The 24,861-nt window shown below is 50.9% G+C and overlaps 2 protein-coding genes across 4 annotated transcripts in view; one reads left to right on the top strand and one right to left on the bottom strand.

The window, feature by feature from the left end:
- Positions 1 to 4,954, top strand: part of SLC22A18 (solute carrier family 22 member 18) — a 58,846-nt gene extending 53,892 nt beyond the window's left edge. The window contains exon 10 of one of the 2 annotated variants that reach the window (XM_038139179.1): positions 4,664 to 4,954. In XM_038139179.1, coding sequence (XP_037995107.1) covers positions 4,664 to 4,851 — 188 coding nt within the window. In that variant the 3' untranslated portion in view covers positions 4,852 to 4,954. Of the gene's footprint in view, positions 1 to 175; positions 1,263 to 4,663 lie in introns of those variants that run through there. The other variant, XM_038139177.1, reaches the window with a different exon arrangement.
- Positions 4,955 to 6,422: 1,468 nt separating this feature from the next.
- On the bottom strand, positions 6,423 to 7,818 carry PHLDA2 (pleckstrin homology like domain family A member 2). 2 transcript variants are annotated; one of them, XM_038139181.1, is made up of 2 exons: positions 7,271 to 7,818; positions 6,423 to 6,846 (listed from the first exon to the last, which is right to left on the bottom strand). In XM_038139181.1, the coding sequence occupies exon 1, from the start codon at positions 7,716 to 7,718 to the stop codon at positions 7,320 to 7,322; it is 399 nt and encodes a 132-aa protein (XP_037995109.1). In that variant the 5' UTR covers positions 7,719 to 7,818; the 3' UTR covers positions 6,423 to 6,846; positions 7,271 to 7,319. The 2 variants fall into 2 exon arrangements, with proteins under 2 accessions (XP_037995109.1, XP_037995108.1); XM_038139180.1 differs by having other exon boundaries at positions 7,313 to 7,814.
- Positions 7,819 to 24,861: the final 17,043 nt, after the last annotated feature.

The following is a 24,861-nucleotide window of genomic DNA, read 5'->3' as shown; positions in this document are numbered from 1 at the left end:
GTATGTTATAAAAAACCAAAAAACACTGCTTTCCACTGTGACAGTGTCAGAGAGGGCTGCTTGTTCACACCTCTTAACTTAGGGTATCTCAGAAGGGGATTCTGGATTACTCTTTGTAAACACGCTTTGCCTGATGCAATAATTGCCCCCTCTCTCTGTTTTGGCCTTGTTTCAGGAGAGTTCCTGTATTTCTCTGTGCAAGACAGCAGTGGTAGACACTTAAATCTTTATACTTGGGGCTTTAGTTCTGTTGATGAAGGAAATATGCCTACATTATTGTCATGGGAGCCTGGCTGAGTTTGTGCAGGGATGGAGCTGGCTTAACTTGGTTTGTGTCTTTCGCTCAAGCCCTTTCAGGGTTTGCTCCCAGAGCAGGTACCCAAGAGTGTCTCTCCTTTAGCTGAGGCTTTCTGGGCTGCCAGTCTGCGCCCTTCATCTTCCCCAGCAGCTGTCTGAGCAGATACCTCTGTGCAGACCCTACCAAGAATGGGAGCTGTAGCTTGCACAGCCCATTAGTGAAGTTTATAAAGCACTTTTGAGATGTTTCTGGGTGAAGAGCTTTTCTGAAAATGAAAAGCTCTGTAGTTTATTTGTAGAGCTGGCCCACTACATCTCCTACAAATGCTGGGAGCCTGTAATTTTCAAGTGGAATATTTCCACCTGCAAGGACCATTTATCCCCAGTCTTCGTCTCCTTGGGAAGAGTCTCAGCCCCTCTGCTCAGCCAGGGAGAAAATTGCTGCTTCATGACTTGGAGCAACGTTCATGTGAGGGAGAGCCAGCGGGGAAGGGCACCAAGCGGCTTTGGGACACACAACCAAGCTGGAATTCATCCAGGCTCTTCTCAAAGGGATTTTGTGAGGAAAACCAGAGCAGTGCTTAACTTTTGGAGCCCGGAGGCAAGCTTTGGTCAGGGAGGAAAATGGGTTTAGTTGCCTCACCCTGCTCCCTGCTTGCAGATGTTGTTAGGCCAGCCTGTGCCTCGGCGGGATGGATGGTCTCCCCTTGGCAGGGCGGGATTGCCGGGCAGGATGGAGGCAGTCTGCAGAGCATCAGTGAAGATGCTCAGGAGCAGGTTGCAGGTCATCAGGGGATGCCATGGGCTATTGAGGGCTTTCTCCTGCCTGTCCATCCCAGGCTGGTGTCATGCCAAGTGCTACTACAAATGCAGAGTTACAGCTAGCTCAAAACTGGGCGTACCACAGGGGGACGCTCTGGCACGGAGCATTGTGGCACTGAGGGGAAACCTTGAATCTGCCACTCCTTCCCTTTCAAACTGTGCTTTTTCCTTACAGTATTTCTAGGGAAAGAGGTACTAATGGTCCTGTGCTTGTTTTGGAGGTGCTGGGGCCAGGGCGAAGGCAGGAATGCCTGACACAGCAGAGCCAGCAGGCTGCCCTTCCACAGCAGCTGCAGCAGTGATGGCGTGGGTGTCTCACAGAGAAATGCAGCCATTAAAATGCCTGCCATCCATCCCTGGCTGTGGGTGGCACCCCGCAAAGGCTACTCCACCCATACAGCAGCCTAGAGGCTGCTCCTTCCTCTGCAAGCCCGAGACCGGCTCTGCAAAGAGAGTTTTTTGGTGGCACAGTAGAAACCCTTACTGTAAGGGTGGAAATTTGGTTTTACGAAAAAGCTTTCCTGTTGCTGTGTTGAAAACCTCAGTACTCACTTGCAACAACTTTTAGCTAATGCAAGGAAATCACACATTGTGAATTTGCCTTTGGAAGTATCACTTTTGAGCCTTGCTGCCAATCTTTTCCTGATGTTTTTGGTCAGCTTATGGGCCATAGAAGCAATGGAAGTTTTTCTTTGTGTCAGGAAAAGGCTTTCTGAAGGAGCTGGAGTCTGGGCTGAGCTCAGGTGTCCATCTCGGCACGGGGCTGGGATGGATGGGGCGTTGCAGGAGTGTAGCCTGTCCGCCCTTGCTAGACACTGAGTCACCCATCCTTGCATTTTAAACAGGCGTCTCAGAAAGGGAGCAGTGGGAGGTGGCACGGCACCTTGCACCCATCAGCCTGCTTTAGATCCGATCCAAGGTCACTTCCTTCCGAGGCTGATGCATTTGGCACTTGCTCTTTGCTGGCTCTCAAAGCTCAGGCTTTGCGCAGAAGCAAAGGTAGCCGTAATGATTTAATTAGTTTCCCTTTGATTTTTTTTTCCCCTTCTCTTCATCTTCAAAGGCAGGAAGAGAAAATCCAGCCCCACACGCACGTGCTGCTCAGCTGGACACATGAGCTGGTGGGGGGCAGCCCGGAGCCCAGGGGGACTTGCGTTCAACACAAGCACTCCTTGTCAACCCCGGTCCTTGCCCAAGAATGGAGGTCTTGTTCCTGCACAGATCCCCCCCTGTTCCTGGGGGAGGGAGGCAGGAAGCCCAGCAGAGCCTCCGTGCGTAACGGGCCCATGCGTCCCGATTTTATTTGCGCATCAGAACCTGAGGAGGAGAGTTTGCAGCCAGGCAGGGCTCAGGGCACTGAACCCCCCAGCTTTGCCGGAGCTTTGCAGGTTCAAAGGCGGCCGCTGGCGACAGTGACCTAATGGTTAAACGCGATTGCCCCATGGGCGTGTGGCTGATCTGGGCCAGAACCATCATCTGAGCGAGGCAACAGGATGTGAGCTGGAAAGGAGTCGCCCGTCTTGGAGAGCCGCCAGCACCCAGCCCTGAAACCTGCGGGAGCAGAGGAGATCTGGGATGGGAGGGGAGGATAGGCTCCCAGCCGGCACGGGTCATGCCAGGTATGGGAAAAAGGAACGGAAAAAAAGGCGGAGAGGGAGAAAAAAGAGCAGGGAAGGTGCAGAAGGTGGGATAGCTATGACGAAGAAGGTGAGCGTGTGCGCTGGCAGAGCTGCGCGAAGCATGCAGGAAACTTTCTGCTGAGGCGGTGACTCGTCCCAGTTAAAGGTCTTGCTTTAAACGAGATCTATCACATGTGCAGCTTTGCCACAGAGCCACGGCCATGCTGTGCAGCTGAGATTTGCAATGTCCCAAAGCCCGAGGGCGTCTGACGAGAGATCTAATTTAAGCCCATTAAGCAGAAATTATCTTTCTCAGCAACATGTTGGAGAAGTGCAGAGGGAGAGCCCGGGATTTTAAGACGATGGATTTCTGCTCCAAAAGAAAAAAAAAAAATAAAAAAAAAGGAAAGGGAAAAAAGTGCCTCCTCAATCATAAGAGCCAGTTTGGCAATTGCACGTAGTAATTAGTTTAATTCAAATACCTAGAGGGGAAAAAATAATTGCAAAACCTGCCCAGAGAGTTTGGTGGTTGTGGGATGGTTCCCATTGGCAAAGGGTCAAGGCAAGGTCCCACCCATCGCCTTTGTGTTCCCATGCGTGGGAGGAGCGCTCGGCAGCGCTTCCCGGGAGATTTCCCTCTCCACATGGCTACACCCTTGGCTTGGGCTCATTGCACAAGTATTTTAAGCACGCTGATAAAAGCCCAGCAGTCGCTGCCCGGCATTACACGAGCACCTGGCTGCCTGCTCTCTCTGCGAGCTGGGGATCATTTCCCCGTGGCTGCCCACGTTAAACATCACACTCCTGCTCCACGTCTTGCATTCTCCTCATCCTTCCCCACTGTGTGGTGACAGCACCTCAGCATGTGTCTTAGTGGAAAACTGATGCCAGCAGCCCAAATAATCATACTGATAGTAAAAAAATAATTGCAAACATCATTTCAGAGCTGGGCACAAGTTTATTGAATACACTGCCAGCTTGCTGTTCCTCCCAGTGCTGGGGGCTAATGGTTTGTTGGCTGGCCGGGTATTTTCTGCTCCTCTGAACATGACAGCTGTCCTGAACAAAGACTGCAGGACAAAAGAGCACACAAAAGAGGGTGTGTGTGGGACAGCCTTGTGTCCCAGGGGATGTCCTGGCCGTCCGTCTGCACGTGGAAAAAAACCTCACCTTTGCCAAACTGGAGGTGCTTTCCCATCCGCTGGGTTCCTGTTAAGGATGCAAATGCGAGAGCTGCAGGAGGGGGAACCGGCCCAGCCGGGCAAGGGCTCGCATATCCATCCAAATGGAAATATCCGCTCCTTTTGCAAAGGGGGGTGGGGGAATATCTCAAGGGGGTTCTGTCTTTATCTGTGGTTTTATTTATTTATTCTTAAAGACCTAGTTAGGCCTAACCCTCTCACTCCTGTTAGAGAGCTGTTTCTCTGTTGCAGACTAGAGGATAAATGGCAGTAGTAGCTTGGGTGGAGCAGGGCCACTCAGGTAATTAGGAGATTGGAAGAATCTGTGTGATTTGCTAGGAAAGCTCAAACATGACCCTAGAAATTATCTCTCCATCCCTAATCCCATGCAGCAGTTAGCAGCCCTGCCAGGTGTGATATTCAGCAGCACCTTCTGGTGCCAAAGGCATCCCTGGACCGTGGTAAGCACCTACTTTGCCTTTTGGGCAGTGCTGCCATTGTCCAGACCGCTCAGGGAAGAGCTGAGCTGGCTCGTGGTGGAAACTGGTCCTTGTGCCTGCAGGAGTCCCTAACCAGAACAAACCCTAAGTGGACCGCTATAAATTAATGCAAGAAATTATTTGAAGTGATTTGCTACTACTGCAGGGGAGCAGCATCAAGGATGAAGGGGATCTTGTGTGCTCTTCTCTGCTTTTCCATGCCAGGACTTGCTCTCACCCTGTGTGTCTCTGCCATCTCTCCTAGGTGCCATGCTTGGGATTTGTGCCTCAGTGCAGCCCTTGACCCGGACGGTGGGTCCAACCATTGGTGGAGTTTTATATAAACAATTTGGAGTCTCCTCCTTTGGCTATTTACAGTTAATGGTCAATTTAGGTTTGTTTGTTTACCTCTTGAAGAGTAAAATCCCACTGGAAGAGGTGAAAAGCCAATAATACAGTTGCAAGAAAGTAACCCCTTTATTTTTCCCATAGAAATAAATTCTTGAGGTTTTTTTTTTTTGTTTTTTTTGGTTGTGTAAATCTAGAATAAAACAATTTGAACAATCCTTCCATTTTGTCAATAATTGCCTCTAGAGTAAAGGACAGATCAGTTTGCAAAGGTCTTGGAGCCCATTCTGGAGCAACTGGGGGCCATGGGACCCCTGGAGCTATCGGGTTCCTCCCATTAACCCCTCCTGCCACAGTGGCTGTCATGGCAGGAAACAGCCCCCAGCCCTCAGCTGTCATCAGGCAGCATTCCTGCTTGGATTCGCTGAAACTGAAGGGATTAGGAGCCAGTGCCTTTGCTCTGGTTTGGCCTTTTATTCCAGCGCTCCAAAAAGGTACCAAGAAAAAAATGGGGGGTAAAACACATCTGCTTTTGGGTGCTGTTTTGCTGCATTAAATGCATCTCCAGCGTTCTCAGGTTAGAGGGGGCACTGAGGCCAAAGGCTTTCAAATGCTGTGGCCAGAGGTTCACTGCACCCACAGCTCAGTCATGTGCAACCCTGCCTGTGCACGAGCTGCCAGCAACGAGGGACGAGGATGCAAAACCCCGACGTACCAGGCTGCAGTGCCAGAGCCTCCCTGCCACTTCCAGAAACTGGGCCAACCCTCTTTCCAGGTTTTTTCCCCTCCCTGTACTGAGTATCTCTTGCTCTTACTACAGGCTTACATAATTACATACTTCACAACTTCTTCTAGTACAAAGTCTCCTGCAAGAATTGCACTGATATTGGGAAGGGGAAATTACCTGCTGGAAATGACCAAGTTTGGAGCAAGTACTTTGTGTGCTGCGCTCACAGTCCTGACTGCCAGAATTGAGTCATGTGCTGCAGCATTGCTCTCGAGGAAGCCCAGGTTACTGAGAATTGAACCTCACAAAAAAAAACCAAAAAAAAACTTCAGCACTTTTATCCAAAAAATCAGCTAATTTTTCTCCAAGTTTCTTGGTCCAGGTGCTATGGGAAAAGAGCCTGCCTCCATTCTTCAGTTATCCTGGAGAAATTTAACTCTGTCTAGAGACTGCAGAGGTGAAGGAAGAGAGGAGAGCGAGTTCAGCTTGCTTTGCTACAAAGCTGAGGAATCCATGGAGCGTTGGCGCTCTCATTCCGAAACCAGGAATCCAGTTTTGTGCCTTAGCACAGCACTAAGCTATGGGGGCTGGGGAGGACGCAGGGCGTTCGCAGAGAGCAGCATTTTCCCGTGGCAGGGAGCTCCTGCGCCTTCTGCAGCTGCCATTACTGGATTCTGTGGGAATGAGCTTCCAGAGGAGCACTTCTGCAAGCTGTGGTAGGCTTTTCTATCTCCACCACTGACCAGAACTGAACCTCAACACATTCTCCCTCCCTGGCTGGGAGACAAGGTCAAACACAAACAGGTTATCTGGGCTTCCTCCACCTCCCACTGCCCAGTCCAGGGCACCAAAAGCCAAGCCTTACCCACTCTTTTTAAGCCACTTCACCACTGCCCGTATCCACAGATATGCCTCAACAAAAGTTACTGCAGCCCAGAGTACAGTAATAAAAAGTGAACATTTCAAGTAATTTATTTGGAATGGACACATTAATGCAAAAGCAATATTAAGACCAGTAACTGCTGAAAGACATTCAACAAAATAAATACAAATATAGATACTACAAATAATTTAAATTGTGTTTAACACCACCAGTCAGTGTTGAATCTTCCTTGCATCTCATAAATAGAAGATAATAGTTCACAAAGCTGTGCCACTCAAAACACGTGGACGCTTTGCTAGAAGTCCTGTACGAAAGTCTTTGGTTTTTCTTTATGCATCTCAGGCAAAGCTCAGGGCTCTTTGCTCAGCAGCCACAACGGGCTTGGAGAAAACCAAGCTGCTTCCAGCTCTCTTCTTTGCTTTCCTTCATTGGTACCCTGTCCCATTTCAGTCCAAGACACTCGATCTGGTTTATCATCCAGTGGTATGCTCTAAAGGTAGCAAGAGAGGAAGTGGGTTAGTAAAACAAGCAGCACAGCAAGTCACAGGAAAAAAAAAATAAATGGGGGGCTTTAAAGGGAGAGTAAGCACCGAGCATTTATTTTCACAGATTTTTTTTTTTTAGCAGATTCTGTGAGGAAAGCACTGCCAAGTGCCATTTCTTATCGCCCGCCACCCCCACATCGTGCTCTCAGCACACTGCCGAAGCGCGGCTCCCACCAGAAATTCCCGGCCGTGCATGGGAGAAGGGGCCAGACCCGCTGCGATGTGTCGGGACAGGGCCGTGCCCCGGGCCGGGCAGCGCGGTTTCGGGGCGCGGCCGGGGCTCGGAGCGCGGGGAGCCCCGAACCCGTCCGGCTGCGGGGAGCGGCCCCGGGGAGCGAATGATTCGAAAGGATCGAGCGAAAAGCCCACCAAGTGCCGCGGCAGCAGCGCCGAGGGGCCGGGCGGGCTCACCTGGGGCTCAGGGCGCCCGGGCCAGCCGCCGCTCCTGGGTGCCCGCCGCCTGCTCCATCTCCTGGCGGCTCTTGAAGTCCTGGATGGCCCGCTTGTTCTGGAAGTCGATGAGGGCCATGGTGATGGAGGCGTTCCAGCAGCTCTGGTCCGGACACCGAAAGTCAATCTCCTTGCGGTCTTTGGTGACGATGGTGAAGTAGATGTACTTGCCCGTGCGCTCCACGCAGTCCACCTTGAGGATGGAGCCGAAGCCCAGCTCCTTGCCCTTGGCCCGCTTGTGCCCGTCGGGGAACAGACTGAGGCTGTCCTTGGTCAGCACCACCAGCTTCTTCTTCCACAGCTGGAAAAGGCTGTCGCTCCGCTTCTCCAGCTCGCCCTCGCGGATCACCTCGGCTTGCATCTTCATCCTCGCTCCCCGGCGGTGGCTCCGGCTCTCGCTCCGACTGCTGCTCGGGCGGCGATGACCGAGCCCCGCCGCGATGGGAACAATTTATTGCAATGAATCAGCGCCGGGCGCCTTCCGGTGCCTCCCCCGGGGAGCCCGGCCCGCCGCCCCCTCCCGCCCCGCCTCCCGCCCGCCCCCCGCGCCGCGCTCCGCGCCCGGGCCGCCCGAGCCCGCGGGGCTGCGGCATGGGGGCGGCGGGAGGGGGGCCCGGGAGACAACGGGAGGGTCCTGGAGGCTGCCCCGGGTGGGCTGTGGGGAGGGGTGCCTCCCCCACGGGCTGCCTCGCCGAGGATTTCGACTCTGCTGCTGCCGCTGCCGTATGAGGGGACCCCAGTCCCGTCTGCCCACTCCCCTCCCCGCCCGTGTTTCCTCTGCCCGTCAAGGATGGCCGCCCCGCCGTGAGACTGGGGCCACTGTGATCTGAATCAGACCCCATCTTGCCCCTCTGAGCGCTCCCTGCCGCTTCCCAGATCCCAAATTGGGATGCTGCCAACACTCTGTTCCTAGGGGCCTGGGTCTGGGCATCTTCGCAGCATTGTGTCTGCCCTGGCATCATTTTTATCTGCCCCCCTGGGCAGAGGGGCCTGAGCCAAGCCCAGAGTGGGTTTCTGCCATTTCCCATGGACATCTGCTATGAGTCCAGCCCCTGGTCACCCCAAGAGACTCAGCCAGGGCCTGACCAAGCTCACCAGCTTCATTTGAGGGCCTGCATCCCACCAGCTCTGCACCATCGCCATCAGCCCTTCCTTCATCCTTTCCTGAGGGCAGCCCCCCTCTCTCTCCACTTTTGCATTAATACTGCTTCCCCTTATTTTTATCCCCTGCAATCACAGGGCTTATCCCATTTTCCCTCCCTAGCCCATTCCCTCCTCCAGGGAAGGCACCACAGTTACAGCCTGGGCAGTGCCCAGCGCCATGGGGAAGTCAGGAAAGGCTGTGGCAGCTGGAGGTGATATTTAAGAGGCACGTGTGAGCCCGCAGTCCCTTCCTCTTGGACACCTTTCATTTTGTCACTCCTTCACGATAGCTGACACGGGGCCGATCCAGCTTCCAAGCCAAGGGCAGGGCGGTGCTAAATGAATTTGTTCACGCTGGTTCTCCAGCAGTGTTTGCTCAGGTATGCACCATGTGCAGCATCACCCTTTGGACTCCGAGCGCTGCTCTCCTCCATCGCCTGCCCCGGCTGCCCGGCACCCCTTTAGGTGTTTCCGAGCCAAACCCCAGCGGTGAGCTCGCAGAGCAGGGCCCGGCCCCTTTGAAGAGGCTGGCAGCGCTCCCAGGGAGCCGGCAGGGTCAGAGGCCCATTTCCCGGGAACAAATCAGAGCTAGAGCCAAACCCATTTCCGCTGCAAATCTCTCCTCTGCCAGAGTGCAGGGCCAGCTCTGATAATCCACTGCGGCGGGCGCATCTGTGGGGAGGGTCGGAAGAAAGGTGGGGGCTGTGTGATGCTCCTGGGGTTGATGAGTGAGCCAGGAATGGTTCGGCTGAGCTTTTCAGGGAGGGATGGGCTGGGAATTGCTCTGGGAAGACCACGGTGGCCCATCCCTGCTTGTGGGGTAGGGCAGAGGCTGCAGAACATCTGTGGGGCTGTGACCTGGCGTGTGAAGAGCTGCAGGCTTTTCCCTGAGAGCCGGCACTGTCTCCTACTTTTCAGTGTGATTTATTTTGTTTCAGTGAGGGGAACAGCCCAGACTGATTCACAATTAGGCTGTTCATCTACCTTTTCAGGGCAGATGCTGGTCTGCTCTGTAAAATCACTTTCTGACCAGAAGGCCCCATAAAAATAAGGGAGCTGGAGCCAGCCAGGAGCAGAGCTGGATATTAAGCAGAAATCAATAGGAGATTTTCAGTTTGGCCCCCAAATGAAACAGGGAATGGTCTTTGTGCACAGGAAATGGGACACCACTTCAAAAAGAGAAAAAAACAAACAAAAAAAACCACCCCAAAAACAAACCCAAAAACCAGGCAGCAAGTCAGGAGCATACAAGGAACATCTGGAGGAAGGCTCCTGGTGTGGAAAGGCTGCAGGACTTGGCATGTTTGTGCACACCTTGCTTCAAAAGTTCCACTAAAAGAACCTGAATTTCCTTTTAAATGAAACTTGTATCAGTAGATGCAGGGTCAGAAGGCCACTTTGGTCTCTGTCTTTCTGCTTTTGCTTTCATCTGGATGATTTTTCTTGTGCATTTATCCATCATTTTGAAATATTCAAAGCCTCCCCCAGCTGTCACCTCAGTAAACTTGCCTTAATACTGGCCAAATTAGAAAACTGCTAGGAAAAAAAAAAAAGGGGGGGAAAAAAGTGAAAAAATTGCTCACAGTGGAAAAAGGTAGGTTCTTGATGAACTGGGACCCTAGTTTTGAACATATGTCCATTGTATGAAGGCTCCATGTTTTTACCTAAGATGGGTTAGTTAAGTGGATAAAAGAATAAAAAGAAAGTCTAGTAAAGTACCACAGGGTCTCTGCCATCGTGACCATGCAGAAATTCCGTAAAGCAGGTTTTAAAATTTAATTACATTTACTGAGACAGAAAGCAAAGGTGACTGCAGCTGGATCCACAATGGGCAGCAGAGCCAAACCACCAACAATTTCCTACAGGAACATTTCTCAGGAAAGAATGGAGAGCTGCAAGGAGCTCAGAGCCATCTGGTCCAGGAAACGTGGCAATTCCTTACAAGTAAGTAGCACAGCCCGACTCCTAGTGCATGCCATGGTGGCTGGTCACTGCTGATACAAGAATACAGCATTAGTTTTGCCTGAGGAAAGAAAAAATATTTATATTGCCCTATTTTTTAAATAGCAAGGTTAATAACTTAGGCGAGGAGCTGACAACAGGGCCCTGGTTTCATCTCAGCACCTGGGGAGAAGGGTAAGAGGTGTGACACAGCCCTGCATGGTACCCTGGCACCAAAGCCTGGGACAAGTGCCACAGGGTGCCGCGAGTGCGTGTGGGTAGTGGATGGCTTTGATAATTAAGGGCCATGACCAAGCTGCAGCTAATGGAGCCTTGGGTGGTTGCAGCTCAGGTGCTGCTGTCGCTGTCCAAGCTGGGGCTGGCAGCTGGGAGGAACCTGTCACTCCCTTTAGTTTGGGTTTAGTTGTTTAGTTGTGTTACCAGTGAGAGAAAGAGAAGGGATTTTTTTTTCTTGCCGCCCAGCACATCACCGTGGCTGTGCCTCCACAGTGTGCGAGCTCCCAAACACAACCACCTTTAATATAAAGCTGCCTTTGATATAAAGTCATCAGCCACTGGCCCTTCCTTGTCCCCCAAATGGTGGACATCTCCGGGAATCTCAAAATTTAGGAATTTGTCTCTGTTCTTAGGAAGAGGAGGGAAATAACACAGTGGGGAGCGTGAACCAGAGGAAGGTGATAGGAAGAGCCTTGTCTCACACAGCCATCTCCCTCTTCCCACACTTGCCAGAGGTGCTGGCACCACCCTCTGCTTTGCCCCAAAGCAATTTCCAATTTACTAGGGGCATTTTCAAAGCCTAAATTTGGCATGGAATTGTGGCTTCATCCCGTTCCCAGGAGAAGGGACCAGCATTCAGCCGCTGAGGGGTGGGTGCTCGTCCATGTGTTGTGAATAGGGATTATTTTATGGGTGTGGGATGGGATGGGCACCCTCAGCCTCGATGGACGGGCTGGTGGTGCCAGCTCTTGCAGGCTGCATCGATGGCTGTGCCGTGACACATGGCTCTGAAGTGAGTGCCCGCTCCAGAGGAGGGGTTTGATCACTGTTTCCGAGTAAGAGGCGTCAGAGCCCTGCTGCCGGCAACATCGGGTTGCCTTAGCTACGTGAGTCATGGTAACAAAGCACGGCAGCCAGGCAGGCACCGCCGGGAGCAGCCCGTGCTCTAAGGTCAGGGCTGAGGATGGATAGGGATCACACCGAGGAAAAACACCAAAAAATTGGGGGTTTTCTCAGTTTAACTCCACAGGCACATCAGTGGGACCCGCTGCCTTTTTTGGTGAGATGTAGCCACGTATTTATCCCACCAAGGTTTTCAGCTGGCCCCAACATTGCATCTCCTTCCCAAAAGATGCAGGAGCTGCTGCTGCAGCAGCTATTGGCCATTGCAGGGTACTGGCATTCCTGCAGCTGTCTTGGGTTTGTTCCCACTGTCCCTCTGTAATCCTGGAGCTGAGCATCTCCTCTCCCAGGGCTCTGTCCCTGGAGAAGAACCCCTAATTTTGCTGGCATTAATGCAGGCTTCTCAGCAGCAGAGGGAAGAGGAGACTGAAGGCTGTAAAATTGCTTTTATTATAATGATTTCAACATGACATCTGTAGGGGGAAAAGCTGGTTTACAGGACTGACATTGTAATCCTGGCAGCTGAAGTCGATTAGTAACAGAGAAACATATGGTCTTGCGTTGTAAATTGCTGCCCTCCATGTTTATATTAGGGCGTAGCTGTATCCACAGGCACTTTTAGCTGGAGCTCAGTGTAGTGACCACTGGGTCTCCTTGGAAACTTGTACTCAAAAAACCCTAAATAGCTGTAAACTAAAAGGGTGGGTTGTTACTGGGGAAAATCTGTGATGAGCAGAGGTTTTTCCATGTTTTTCCCATTTTATTCCTTTTTTTCCACATCTTTATACTCCTTAAAATATTTGATTGTTTTTTTTTTGTTTTTTTTTTTTTGTTTTGGGTTGGGTTTTTTTGTTGTTTTGTTGGGGGTTTTTTTGTTTCTTTTTTTTTGTTTCTTTGGGGTTTTTTGTTTTGTTGTTGTTTTGGGTTTTTTTTTTTTTTTAGACTGTTCCAGAGTATCTCTGGGAAGTTTTTGGCTATAGTTCCTTAATATTCTCTTCCTTCAGAAATGTCCTGGGACAAATTGGTGCCATTGGGTCCCTCCAAACTCCACTGGTGAGCTGGTGGGTGCCAGTCCCTCTGCAGGCAGCACCTCCTGGAGCAGCATGGAGCACACCAGGGCCAGCTGCCCATATTGGAGATGCCCTGGGAGGGGCTCAGTCTCCCTTGGGAATGTTCAGACCTTTCCATGGACACAGAGAGAGCTTGGATACATTGCTCCGAGATGGCCAAGCTCAGGTGAAGAAGCTCTTCTCTTAGGGGCAGTTTACTGGGAAAGGTCTCAGCCAGGGGGATGAAGGCCACCCCGGCTGTTTGTTCAGTGATTCCAGTAAATGATAGGCAGCGAGGCTGGAGCTTTTGGGTTGATTTAAACAAGGGCATCAGAGGAAGCATCTTTGCTCAATCTGGGAGATCCTTTTTTTGTACCATACGCAAGCCATGGATTAATCAGCAATAGCACGTAGCCCAGCTTGCTCAATTTACTAATATTTATCTGACTAAGACTCTTTTTTCCTGAGAAGCTTGAAATGTCTCATCCCACTGAGTCAGTGTGTTACCATTACATGTTGTAAACTGCTGCAGACAGTCATGGAGCAGTTGTGAGGAGCTGGGAAGAAAAGATGTCATTTCCCGTCAGCCGGTCCCTGGCTGTGCTCTGCAGCAGACAGCCAAATAAGGGTGGGAATGTGCCAAATCAAACCTGCTTAGGACGACTCCAGGCACTTAATTCCATACTGGGAATAAAAACTGGGGGGGGAGAGGGCTGTTTTGCTCTGTTTTGCTTTGTTTCTTTCCACAGCATCCTGGGCAGGACTCTGTGTGTAGTGTGTTTCCCACTCTTGGATGCCGTTTGGGTGTTTGGTTATTAGAATAAAAGTAGAAAAAGAAGTCTTGTGTTATCTGGCCTTTTGAGCTGTTGGTGCCCCTCCTAATGCCCATGTCTCTGAGCCTCTTGGCCCAATTTCAAGCCCATTTGGCAGAAATACAACAGGTAAAAAGATCCCCATGTAGCTTGGCCTGGCTTGGAGGAGCCTGGATGCATCTTCATGCAGGTGAGGAAGGTGTTGGCCCCTCAGTTTGGGTTTGGTCCAGGACTGCTGTTTAGATGCTGGTGGACCTCAATACAGCCTGTTCTCACGATTCTCCTCACAAAGCAGCTTGCTGAGCATCATGGGGGGATCCATGAATACCCTGAGACGTCAGTGGGGAGGACAGAACCCCATCACAGGGACCCGTGGGACCCGTGGGGACTCGGTACTTCCCCTTCTGCCAAGGGAATGGAAAGCCCATCCAATGGCTTGCCAAGCCCTGCCCTGAACTGTGAGGTTATTTACCGACCCCTCTGAATGCTGTCAACATTTTCCCATGTCCTGTGAGCTCAGGAGATGGTTTAGGCTACAGCTCACCGTTTTAAAATGATGGGACATTCCTCTGCTGAAGGATTCAGCTTCTCATACTAAATCTCTTGGGACAAATATTTGGGATATCTTTATTTTCAGCAGCAACAATAAATGTCTGAGACCTCAGCCTGGGCTGACACTGTTGAGCTCTTTGCACAGGCAGTCCCTGGTGCTTTCAGCTCATGCCATTCAGCCTGGCATTCCCTGCCTGCTGCCAGGCAGCCTTTTATTACTCTGCTGTGCTTTTGCTGGAGACTGTGAAGGGCCAGGCTTTGCAGAAAGACGCTGACATTGCATACTGAAGGTCACTGCTCCACATTACCTGTCCTTTCGAAATCTGCCAAGATCCAGGAAGTGGCTTTTATCCATCCTTGTCCTGTCTTTATCTGCGTGTGGAGATTGTGGCAGCTGCAGCCCTGACAAGTGCCAGGATGTCCTGTGTCACACAGGTCAGCATGGCCCGTGTCCCCACCTGGCTGTCCTGACAGCACAGCATTGAACTCCCTGCTTGGTGCATCCTCCTGCCCCCGCATTCTGAATTTTGCCTATTTTTTTTTTAAACGGTATATAAACTTTTAGAGTAAACACTGAAAAGGATCACAAGGCTGCCTAGCCACAACATCAGCAAACTTTAGGGAACTGGGGGGAATATAAGGTCATGGTACTGTCCAGCTTTGGGATGTTTCCTGTCTCCAGGAGGGCTGGGAAGACATCAAAAAGAAACTCCTCCAGTGCATCATTCCCAAAAGTGGCCAGGGCCAGGCTGTGGGAAGTAGCTGGAGGGGAAAGAGCATCCTTTCCCTTCTGGACAGCTGGGGTGTGTGTGGCAGGCCAGGTGGTAGAGCTGATATTGTGTTTCACATTGTGCTCTGGCTGCACAATTTTTCTTTTTGAAGCTGGGACGCTGCACTGTGGCAGGTGTGAAGGGAAGCAGTGAGATGAGGGTTTAGGATTTTTTTCTGTCTATCCTCTCCTGAGGCTTTTACCTCCTTGCCAGTGTTTTCACTGCTGTGATCTTTACCTGTTACCCTTACCCTGCTGCTCCCCTACTAAACCCGTGCCCATGGCCAGGTTTCTGCTGGAGCAGGCAGTGGGAGCTGAGGATGCTCTGCTGACTGGCTTGCAGTGCTCAGGAAGGCTGGAGGGAAACAGCGGTCTCATATGGTGGATTAAAATGCAAAAAATACTCTCTAGGCATCAACTTTACATCATTCAGTGACATCTGAAAGCCATAGGGGAAAAAAATCCTAAAAACATTGGATAAAATGGAAAATGGAAATCAGCAATGTGTATTTTTCCAGTTCTGATTGGTTTTCCCAGTTCTAACCTATCACTGATTTGTCTCCCCACTCCTACTACCAAATAAATGAAAGGGTTTGGGGTGAGTCCAGTAGTCCTGAGCTGTGGATGTCAGTGTTTATAAGCTCCATGTGCCTCCCAGTTTGTACCTGTCCTTTGCCTCGTGGCTCGTGCGGCAGGGGATAGCAGGAGTCCGCTTGCTCCTCGAGTTAATATTTGCCAATGGGGCTAAAATGTAGGAGTCAAACTTTCTTCTTTCCTGCTGCTTACTCAGCCCACCTCATACTCAAACACCTGGCCCCACCTGGGCAAATATTTGCAATGAGTAGCTCAGGGCATGTCCCACCAGGCTGCGAGCTGGGGCTGGGGCTGGGCAAGGATCAGTGATGCTCTTATTCTCCTCCTGGTGGTCCCTGTGCTGCTTGGCTGAGCCAGGAGGTGTGAAAGGGAAATCCTGAGCCATAAAAAGCTGAGGATTTATTTTTTTCCTGCTCTGTTAGAGAAACTACAATTTGCTGGCAGGGAGAAATGGGTTTGAGGAGACCTCTGTGTGTTTTGTGGAGGGAGCAAAAAGCCAGTGTTTTAGGAGATGGGTTTGAGCCTGGTGGCCCGGTGGCCCTGGGCAGTGTGGGAGCACAGTGACTGCAGCCTTTACGAGTGGAAAAAAAGATGAAGGGAGAAAGTTTGTGATAAAGCAGGGAGGCAGTTAAGAGGAGGAAATGAGGGTGCTTGGCACATAACCTTGGCCAGGCTCTGCTCCCCCAGGACGAGCCAAAAATAGATTTCCCTGGAGGCAGGGCAGCCCAGGTTAAAGCGGAATGATGAACGGGGGATGCAGCCATGGCACTGAGAAGCAGGGGGGAGCAGGACAGAGATGTTATGCTCAGCCAAGAGCATCCTGCTGCTTTATTTGGGGCAGTTTTGTTCCCCCTTCCCAGGGGTTTCCTCTGGAACCTGGCTCCCATACTCTCCCCATCGCATGTCCTCTGTCAGCTCAGTGGGGCTCCTTCCCAGCCCCTGGTGCAGCTGCAGGGCTGGGGAGGAAGTTATTTGCATTGATCTGAAAACTCAGGACCCTTCTTCCACTGATAATACTGTGACACACATAAACCCCTTTCCTGTGGGGTAATCACTGAGAGCTGGCTGGGACAAATATCACAAAATCTGAGCTATTAGTCCCAAATTGCTGGTGTTCTTTAGAAGAGGGGTCTTTTCTTCAGCCAAGGACAGGTGGCACTCACTGGCATTTACCAACCAGGATGGGTTTATCTGAGCTTCTCTGTAGGTGTTGTAACCAGGGTTGCTACAGCAGGGATAAACTGCCTTAAATTCCCTGTTTCCTCAATCCCTTTATCGGCTATCGGACATTTGTAGTGCGGAGTCCTGCTGGCCTTTGGAGCCCGGAAATAACCTCCAAACGGAGCAAAACGAGTTAAATGGCTTGGCAGGCAGCCAGGATGACTAAGTCATTCTTCCAGCCTTACTGGAGCAGGAGTCAGGCATGGAACCGGACACATTTCCCATAATTGGAAACCCCTGGTCAGAACTGTGTTATCTGTGGCTGCAGCAAAAGCCCTCCTGGGCTGCGAGCGGCCGGGGAGGCCACGGGCAGGGCACTCCAGAGGGGACATGCATGTCCATGGCTGTGCCTGTTTGCAAGAGCAGTAACCCGAGGACATAAATAGCAAATCACACATTCGGCCAAAATACTGGAAAACGAGGCTGGAGTTTCCGACACAGACGCTGCCAGCCCCCTTTCATTGCCAAGGCTTTTCTAAAAGCCTTTTTGGACTCCCGTAGGCACACGGGAGCGTGCACATGGCACATCTCCAGCCTTAACTTTCCTCATGAGCCCTTGAAGTGAGAAGCCGTGTGAGAGCAGGAGGAAAAATGTTTGGTTTCAGTGAGAACGCCTCTTTTCTTCCTGCCATGGAGGACAGGGCTTATGTGTGGGCACTCCAGCAACACGTGTCAACAGCCAAGCAGCCTGTGGGAGCCGTGTGGGTGCTCCGGCACCCACAGCTCATTTAGGCACCCATTCGGCGCCACCTGGCCCACGGCACCCCTGAAACCCATCATCACCACCGGATGCTGCTGGGAAATGGGCAGTGGAGGAAGAAAACCAGCACCCCCTGGGCTGGTCCCCTGGGCAGAGCTGTCCATGGCACTGGGATTTTTGGCTCTGGCTGGCCTCTGAGCACATTTCTTTGCAGCACGCCCAGTCGCAGCCTCTCCCATGGCTGATAACGAGCTTGACCTTTATCTTTGGTGACTCATGGCTGCTCCTGTTTCACTTGCCTGTCAAGGGCCGGTTGTCTCCTCCATGGGAAAACTCTTTGAGTGTTGACCAGGGGCAGGAGAAGCACAACCACACCTGCAGCCAGAAATCCCCTCTAGCCACAGCCACTGCTTATCGTCCTTTGGTGCCCCACTCGCTGCTTCACTAACAATGATGGCTGCTCACAGATGGAGGAGGATGAGGATGAGGATGAGGACGAGGATGAGGATGAGGATGAGGACGAGGATGAGGACGAGGATGAGGATGAGACTGCCCCAAGGGAAGGGCACCCTGTTCCCCAGCCTGAACTGCAGGAAGGCGGTTTTCATTCCTGCAAGCAGTTGCTGCATGTCATCTTGGATCAAGTGATTTCTCATCCAGCAGTAATGAGGGAAGAAAGGGGGAAAAGGCCTTCATCTCGTGAGAAAGCTGGGTACTGGGATGGAGAAGCAGCTGTCTCTGTGGGAGCAGATGCATTTCTCTGGGAGATAACAGGTTGTGGGTCACTGTAAAGCAGTCCCCTCCACAAACCATGCTGTGATCGATGATTGCTGCGGATAGCGAAGGCGATGAGCTTTTGTCGAGCATCTGGGACCCCAGGGCAAAGGAAGTGGGAAGGCAGGAGGAGGTTTGTGCTTGCAGGGGGCTGGCACGGAGCCTGCAGTGGAATCTCAGCCCCGACCTTCAAAGGGAGGAGGCTGCTGGCTCAGTGCTGACTGTCCCAGCTCCCATCTGCGTGTTTAAAAAGGCAGGTTTCACTTCTCCCCGGTTAAAGGCGACCTTGTTCTCCCATCTGGCGCGGGGCTGGGGCGGCTGGCTGGCAGCAGGGGTGATTCAGCGTGCCCACGCAGCAGCCGCCAGCCAGCTCCAGCTGTATCTGACGAGCAGGTGAACTATCGTTGCTCACAAGGACCTTAGACCTTGCCTTCTTTCCCTTTTCTTCCCTTTTCTCCTGCCCTTGCCCTCCCTGGGGCTGCTCCGTGAGGTGGCACGGGCCGTAGTGCAGGCCTGGCCACCTTCCTGCCCGTGGCCGCTGCTCTGTGGGCGCTGGTGGCCTTGGCCATCGCAGCCATGCCTGGCCAGCAGCCCGGGGGTCCCTGCAAGCCAAGGGCGAGCCCAGCGGCGGCGGCTGGGGCGGAGGGAACGCCGAGGGCGCAGGGCAGCCGCAGAGCCGCCGGCTTTTCTTCCTAATGATTTTTTATCTCCGCCGAGAGGAAGTCGTAAAGCGATTGCGTTTTATTGAAACACGATGAGGGAGGACATCCCAGCACATGGAACCGAGTCAAGGCCAAAGCTCCGGCTGCCTGGCTGCCAGAGAGAGCAATAAAGCAGAGAGACTCAGCCAGCAGCTCGGGCCCTGCAATTATTGATGCTTCCCAAGGGACATTTCTCCCACGTGCCTCCATTTTTCCCTCTCCAGTCATGCTTTAGCACAGACAGACAAGGTGGTGTCTACAGGAAAAATGAACCCGTGAGCTGGGTGGGTCAGTCCCACCTTGGTGCTCACTGTGTGGGGTCATGGGGAAGGTGTTTCTATCACAGGGCAGCTGCTTGCTGCTTGGCATAAAATAAAATAAAATAAAATAAAATAAAATAAAATAAAATAAAATAAAATAAAATAAAATAAAATAAAATAATAATTATGTGGCTGAGCAGCTGTGGCTCTGCTTTAGCTTTCAGACACTCATCCCACCCCAGCAGCTCCTCCTGCCAACATGCACCCAGTACTTTATCCAGGAGGTGTTTTGGTGTGTGGGGAGGGCTTGGTTTGCCTTGGGAGGGCTTTCTGGGGTTTTGTTGTTTGGGTTTTTTTTGGGGGTTGGTTTTGGTTTGGGGTTTTTTGAAGCTATTTGCTGCCCCTTTGATCTGCTGGCTCTGGCACAAAAAAAAAAAAAAAAAAGAAAAAAAGAAAAAAAAAAAAAAAAAAAAAAAAAAAAAAAGGAAAGCAAGCTGATTGCAGCTCGCCTGGGGGTGCTGGGGCAAGATCTACAATTGCCAGCGGTGTGGCTAGGAGGCATCTGGCTTCCATCTGCTCCTGCCAGTCAGCCCAGAGCCCCCATGAAACCCTCCCAGCCCAGGGGGATGAGGGAGGAGCCCCCCGAAAACCCTACCGCACCATACCCGGATCCCTCCCTTTGTGCCACTGACGAGCTCGAAGGGGGTCGGCCCCCCCTCCCCTGCACCAACACCCCCTTTAATTAAAAATTGAAATCATGTAATTGCCTCTTCATTAAAGCCAATTAGAGCCCGGCTGACAAGGGAGGAGGCGGCACATTTTGCAACTCGCCGCGGAGATGAGAAAGCGCGCACCGCAATTACGGTGTCTGTTTGCTCTGCCTTCCCCCAACATCTTCTTCAGGGCTGCCTTTGAAACCCGACCCGCGCTGAGATGGGGCTGGCGGGCTCCTCGCACCCGGCAAACCCCGCACACTGCTCGGGCTGGGCGCTGGGAGAGGCTGCCGCACACCACGGTGGGGAAGGGAGGCCGGGCTGCCCCCTCTCCATCCTCTGCCTCCTCCTGCCCTGCGCCCGCAGATGAGGCCAGGTGTGGAGGAAGGATGCTCAAGAGGATGAGGAGCAGAGAACAACACTGGGGGGCCGCATTCCTTCTGCCAGGCTGTGCCAGGGGCTTGCTGGAGCTGGATGCCTACTGCAGCTCTGCATTTTGGTCTCCATCTCCTAGGGATGCTGCAAGGTCAGGGATGGCTCTTTTCCAGGGCCAGGAGCACCAACAGGGGCGATCCCCATCCCTGCTTGGATTTGGGAATGATGCTGACCTCACACTGTGAGGTGGGGTGAACGTTCAGAGCGCTGCTGGTTTGCTGTCCCCAGCCAGTAACAGAATCAGTTCCCAGAGGTTCAGTCCCAGGGTGTTGATTTGCAGCCTCTTTGGCCTCGTTGGGTGAGAGGGACTGAAACACCTGCTCCCCAGAAGGCACAAGATGAAGCTGGGGGTGGAGGGAAAGAAGGATCCATCCTCTCTTCTCCTTGGCCAGGAGATCCCAAAACCAGCCAGGCCATCTCTGTGACCGCAGGAGTTTCCAGCCGCAGCAGCCCCAGCGAGTCTGAGTCTGCACTCTGGCTGCAGAGCGGAGCACACGTGGAATGCTGCGCTGCTGCTGCTGCTGCTGCTGCTCCAGATGCCGGCTCCGCGATTTTCCCTCCTGCTGCCCGGCTTTGAAACGCCTGAGCAAGCAGCCCTTGCAAACACTTTATTGCACACACCACGCACTTGCCTACGTTTTGACCTGAACTGTGCTTATTAACCTCTTTTTTTTTTTTTTTTTTTTTTTTGGTGTAATAATAGTCCGGTGTTCTTTGTAGGCAATCTGTCTTCAAAGATCTCCTTTTTGATCTTTTCATACGCTAAGCAACAATTCAGCCTATATAAATCTCAGATTGAAAGTACATAATTTGTTTTTCCCTGATTTTTTGAAGCGGTAAGAGATGAAACGGCTCAGGGGAATGTCAGCAGCAGTTATATCTTAATTGTTTTTTCTCTGCATCAAAACGCCTTGAACTATTTACTCGTGTGCAGGAGCTCTGCATGACCTCTACAGCAAGTGCTGTAACTCCCCTAACAAGTTATATCCCATCGCCGACTCCAGGAGTTGGCTTCAGTAGGAGCTCCAATACTCATTTTTCACCCAGCCTTCATTCTCTCATGCTCTTTCTGTTGAGGCAAATCAGAGTTTGGAATGTGCCTTAAGTCAGGAGCATGAAAAGGAAGAAGGAAGACTGGATAATTGGGTTAAGTAAAAGAACAATATTAAAAAAAAAAAAAAAAAGGAAGAAGAAATTCCCAACCTCCTTCTAAGTGTGACCTTAACAGAGTTTATCCATAGATATTAATTAACTAAGCAAATTCTCATTTATCCCTAAAAGGTGGACTCAAAAACCAGAGTGAATTTGCTTTGTAAAAAATAATCAATTTAACAGCTCACAAGGAATATTTGCACAGGGCAAAAACTTGCATTAGTGATAGATCAGACCATCCTATGCTGTTAGGTTTCTGCCCCAAACAGGGGCAAATTATTATTTTTTTGTTCCACCCTTTAGGTTGTGATGAATGATGAGTAAATTCCTTTCCCTAGTGTTTCCCTTCTCTTCAGCCCTTTTTCTCAAGCTGGGTTGGGTCTAGTAGGGGTTGTGTCCACCTTGCAGATGCTGGGGGCAAGCAGGGAGGTGGGGGCGAGCCAGCAAGAGGCCACAGCATCACTGGTGATGCTTTTTGGGGAAAGGAAACTTTGCTGGGAGGGATCTTTTGTGCAGTGGGGCACTGTTACCAGGGAGGCTCATAGAGGCCAGGAGGCCTCTATGGGGAGCAGAGCTGGCAGCTGCAGCACAGGCTCACTGGGTTGTATTAACCTGCTCTGGCATCCCCACACGGTGTCCAAATTCCCACGGTAAAATCCGGAGGGTAAGGCAGCTTGTGCAAGAGGCGAGCGCTGCTGGGTGGAGCGAGCGTTTTCGCTTGTGTAATGGAGAGGTGAACCAGCAGAGAGGAAAGCCAGTCTGGAAACAAAAGCTGGCACTTGACAAACTGCTCAGTCTTCATTCACATGATGCCTCATTAACAGCGCACAGGCTTGGATTCTAAAAATTTTTTTTCCCTTTTCTTTTTCTTGGATGCTTGTCAAACCAGAGTGACTGAGGGCATCTATTGTTTAGGATCCGTGGCCCTGGCCCGTGAGAGGCTGGTGGTATTTAGGGCATCAATATGAGCAAATGGAAAAAAAAATATTTCTTCCTGCTATTAGTGTGATAAACCATTTGGGAAAGGGAGGATGTAAGTTTTTCCATGCACAGGTCACAGCTACTGCAACAGAGTTGTTTGCACACCAATTTGTAGTGAAAAACGTGGACAGCAAAGGTAAAAACTGTGAGGACATCAGCTTCAGGGGAGGAGTCCTGAACAGGTATTGAGATAAAATCAATTCCCTGTGGATTTTAGTTGGGGAATAATATAGGTATTTATCCTTCGGAAAAGGCAAGAGAATAAAGAAGCATTAATGCAGAATTTTTATTTTTTTTTTATACATTGCCATTTGTCATAGACTCAGAATTGCTTGGGTGGGAAGGGACCTTAAAGAACGTCTCATTCCAATTCCCCTGCTGTGAGCAGGGGCACCTTTCACCAGACCAGGTTATTAAGAGCCCCATCCAACCTGGTTTTGAACACTGCCAGGGATGGGACATCCACAATTTCTCTGGGCAACCTGTGCCAGTGCCACACCACCCTCATAATAAAGAATTTCTTCCTAATATCTAATCTAAACCCGCTGTTGTTCAGTTTGAAGCCTCCTTGTCCTGTGAGCATATGTCCTCTGAATAGTCCCTCTGCATCTTTCCTGTCAGCTCAACTGGGAAGGATGTTTCCTGAGCTAGAGTTGTTCCAACAGGGCTGGAGCGAAGATGCTTCAGACGAAGGTGCACATTACAAGCACAAGTTCATAAGGTGGTGCTACCTCAATGCAACGTCAGGCAGCGGGGCCACGTCTCACATCTTGAACTCACCTCTGCATCGCTGAGCTCGCAGGGAGCGAGCGATTTCCTCGTGCTGAACTAGTCTGACCTCTTCCTACGTGTCCCTGTGCAGCGTGGGGCTCCTCCGGCCTGTGCTGTGCTGAGCTGGCTTCCCAGCCAGACCTCATTTGCTTGAGGAACTGCCAGCAAGGCAGCATTTAACTGAGCGTGAATCCATTACCAGTCTCCTTTATTCTAAAACAGGAAAAGCTCGTTTAATGAGGAGAGTGGAAACACGATTTTTCCAGGTACCACAGATCCTAACCAAATAGCAAACCCCAAATAACTGAACATACTGGAATTGAACCGAAAGCTGTTATCCCAAACACCAAATTTCCAGGAAGGTATCCTGGTGCTGTGCTTGATTCCTGAGAAACCACAGGCTGTCCCTGAGTTTCAGCTGGCAGCAGAACATTTGCCATTTGTTCCTGTATCAGCAGGGCAGTACCTCCGAGGCTGTCCAAGGCTCTCTTCCTAGACAACCCAGGCACTGAGAGACTGTTAATCACCTGTATCTCGAGCAGGTGACACGCCAGATGAATTCCTCTTGGAGTGCTTCCAGCTGCTTCAACTTTCAGTCCCAGAACTGGAGTTTTTTCCTCCCTCAAATGAGAAGTCACCAAACATGAAGGTTGCATCACCAAAGCATGTTTCCACAGACTAAACTTCAGGGTTTTTTATTAGGGTGCTGAGACAATCAGGCATGGATGCACATAGACTTTTTGTTATCACCTCACCATTTAAAAAAATTTACAACTAGCTTTACATAGGGCATTCATTTATTTGTCTCATGGCCCAGTCTTCAAAACACACCAATATTAAAAAATTCATTAATTCAAACAGTAACTTGTGGGTTTTTGCACACCCACACTCCATCAAGCCTGGATTTATCTGGCTGCGACATTGTGCCTACCACCTCAGCAGTTCTTCATTCTGTCAGAGAAATGAGCTGTACAGGTACCAGTTCACTTCCTGTAGACAAAGTTGGTAAGTGAAAACAGTGAAGTCTAAGAACTGCTCATCTCTGCCATTATTGGTGGGATCTGCAATGGGAAGAGCACAGCCGGGTTTTGACAAGATCAGTTTTCTGTTAGGCTGTGTCAACCGGCATTAACTCCAACAAATCCCAGGTCAGCTTTCCCATCGCTTTCCCTAGGATGAACATCTTGCTAGGCAGCTTCATTAGCCACCCATCTCATTTGGCTCCCTAGATGCTGGCACATTTGCTCCACATGTTCTGGAATTTCCCGTTTTCTCAAAATTAAAGTCAGCCTTTCAGGATTCATGCACATAAATTACTTTGGTGTGCTAATTTGCAGATGTTTATCTCCAGGTAGCAGCACTCCCGTTTAACCATGTAGTGGAAAGTACTGCTTGAGGATGGGGAACTATTATTCAGTTTCTTCCAATATAAAGAGACAAACCAGGTTAAATCTCTATTTGATGTACCTTGCACTGTGCTGAGCCAGTCTGCACACGGGCACGCTCCAATCGTTATTCCTGGCCTTGTCAGAAATGCCTTCACACTGCTCTCCATGCCTGCCAGAGTGCACTGCAGTCAGACTAGGCTACAGAATCTAATTTTTTAAAATAAAGGCCAGAATCTATCCCTGTTCCTGCTTTCTTTCCTCATTCCTGCCTCACCACTGTGGCACCTGAGCAGTAGCAGTACATGTTCTAGCTGTGAGGTCAGATGTTGGAGTACTTTAACATTCATAAACCAGTTTGGCCCCCAGGACCTCATTCAGTCCATGACCAAAGTGCACAGATCATGTGGAATTTTG

The sequence above is a fragment of the Motacilla alba genome, chromosome 5 (genome assembly GCF_015832195.1).
Source record: "Motacilla alba alba isolate MOTALB_02 chromosome 5, Motacilla_alba_V1.0_pri, whole genome shotgun sequence".
NCBI lineage: Eukaryota > Metazoa > Chordata > Aves > Passeriformes > Motacillidae > Motacilla > Motacilla alba.
Note: the sequence above shows the minus strand (reverse complement) of the source record. Positions and strands in the feature narration are given on the sequence as shown.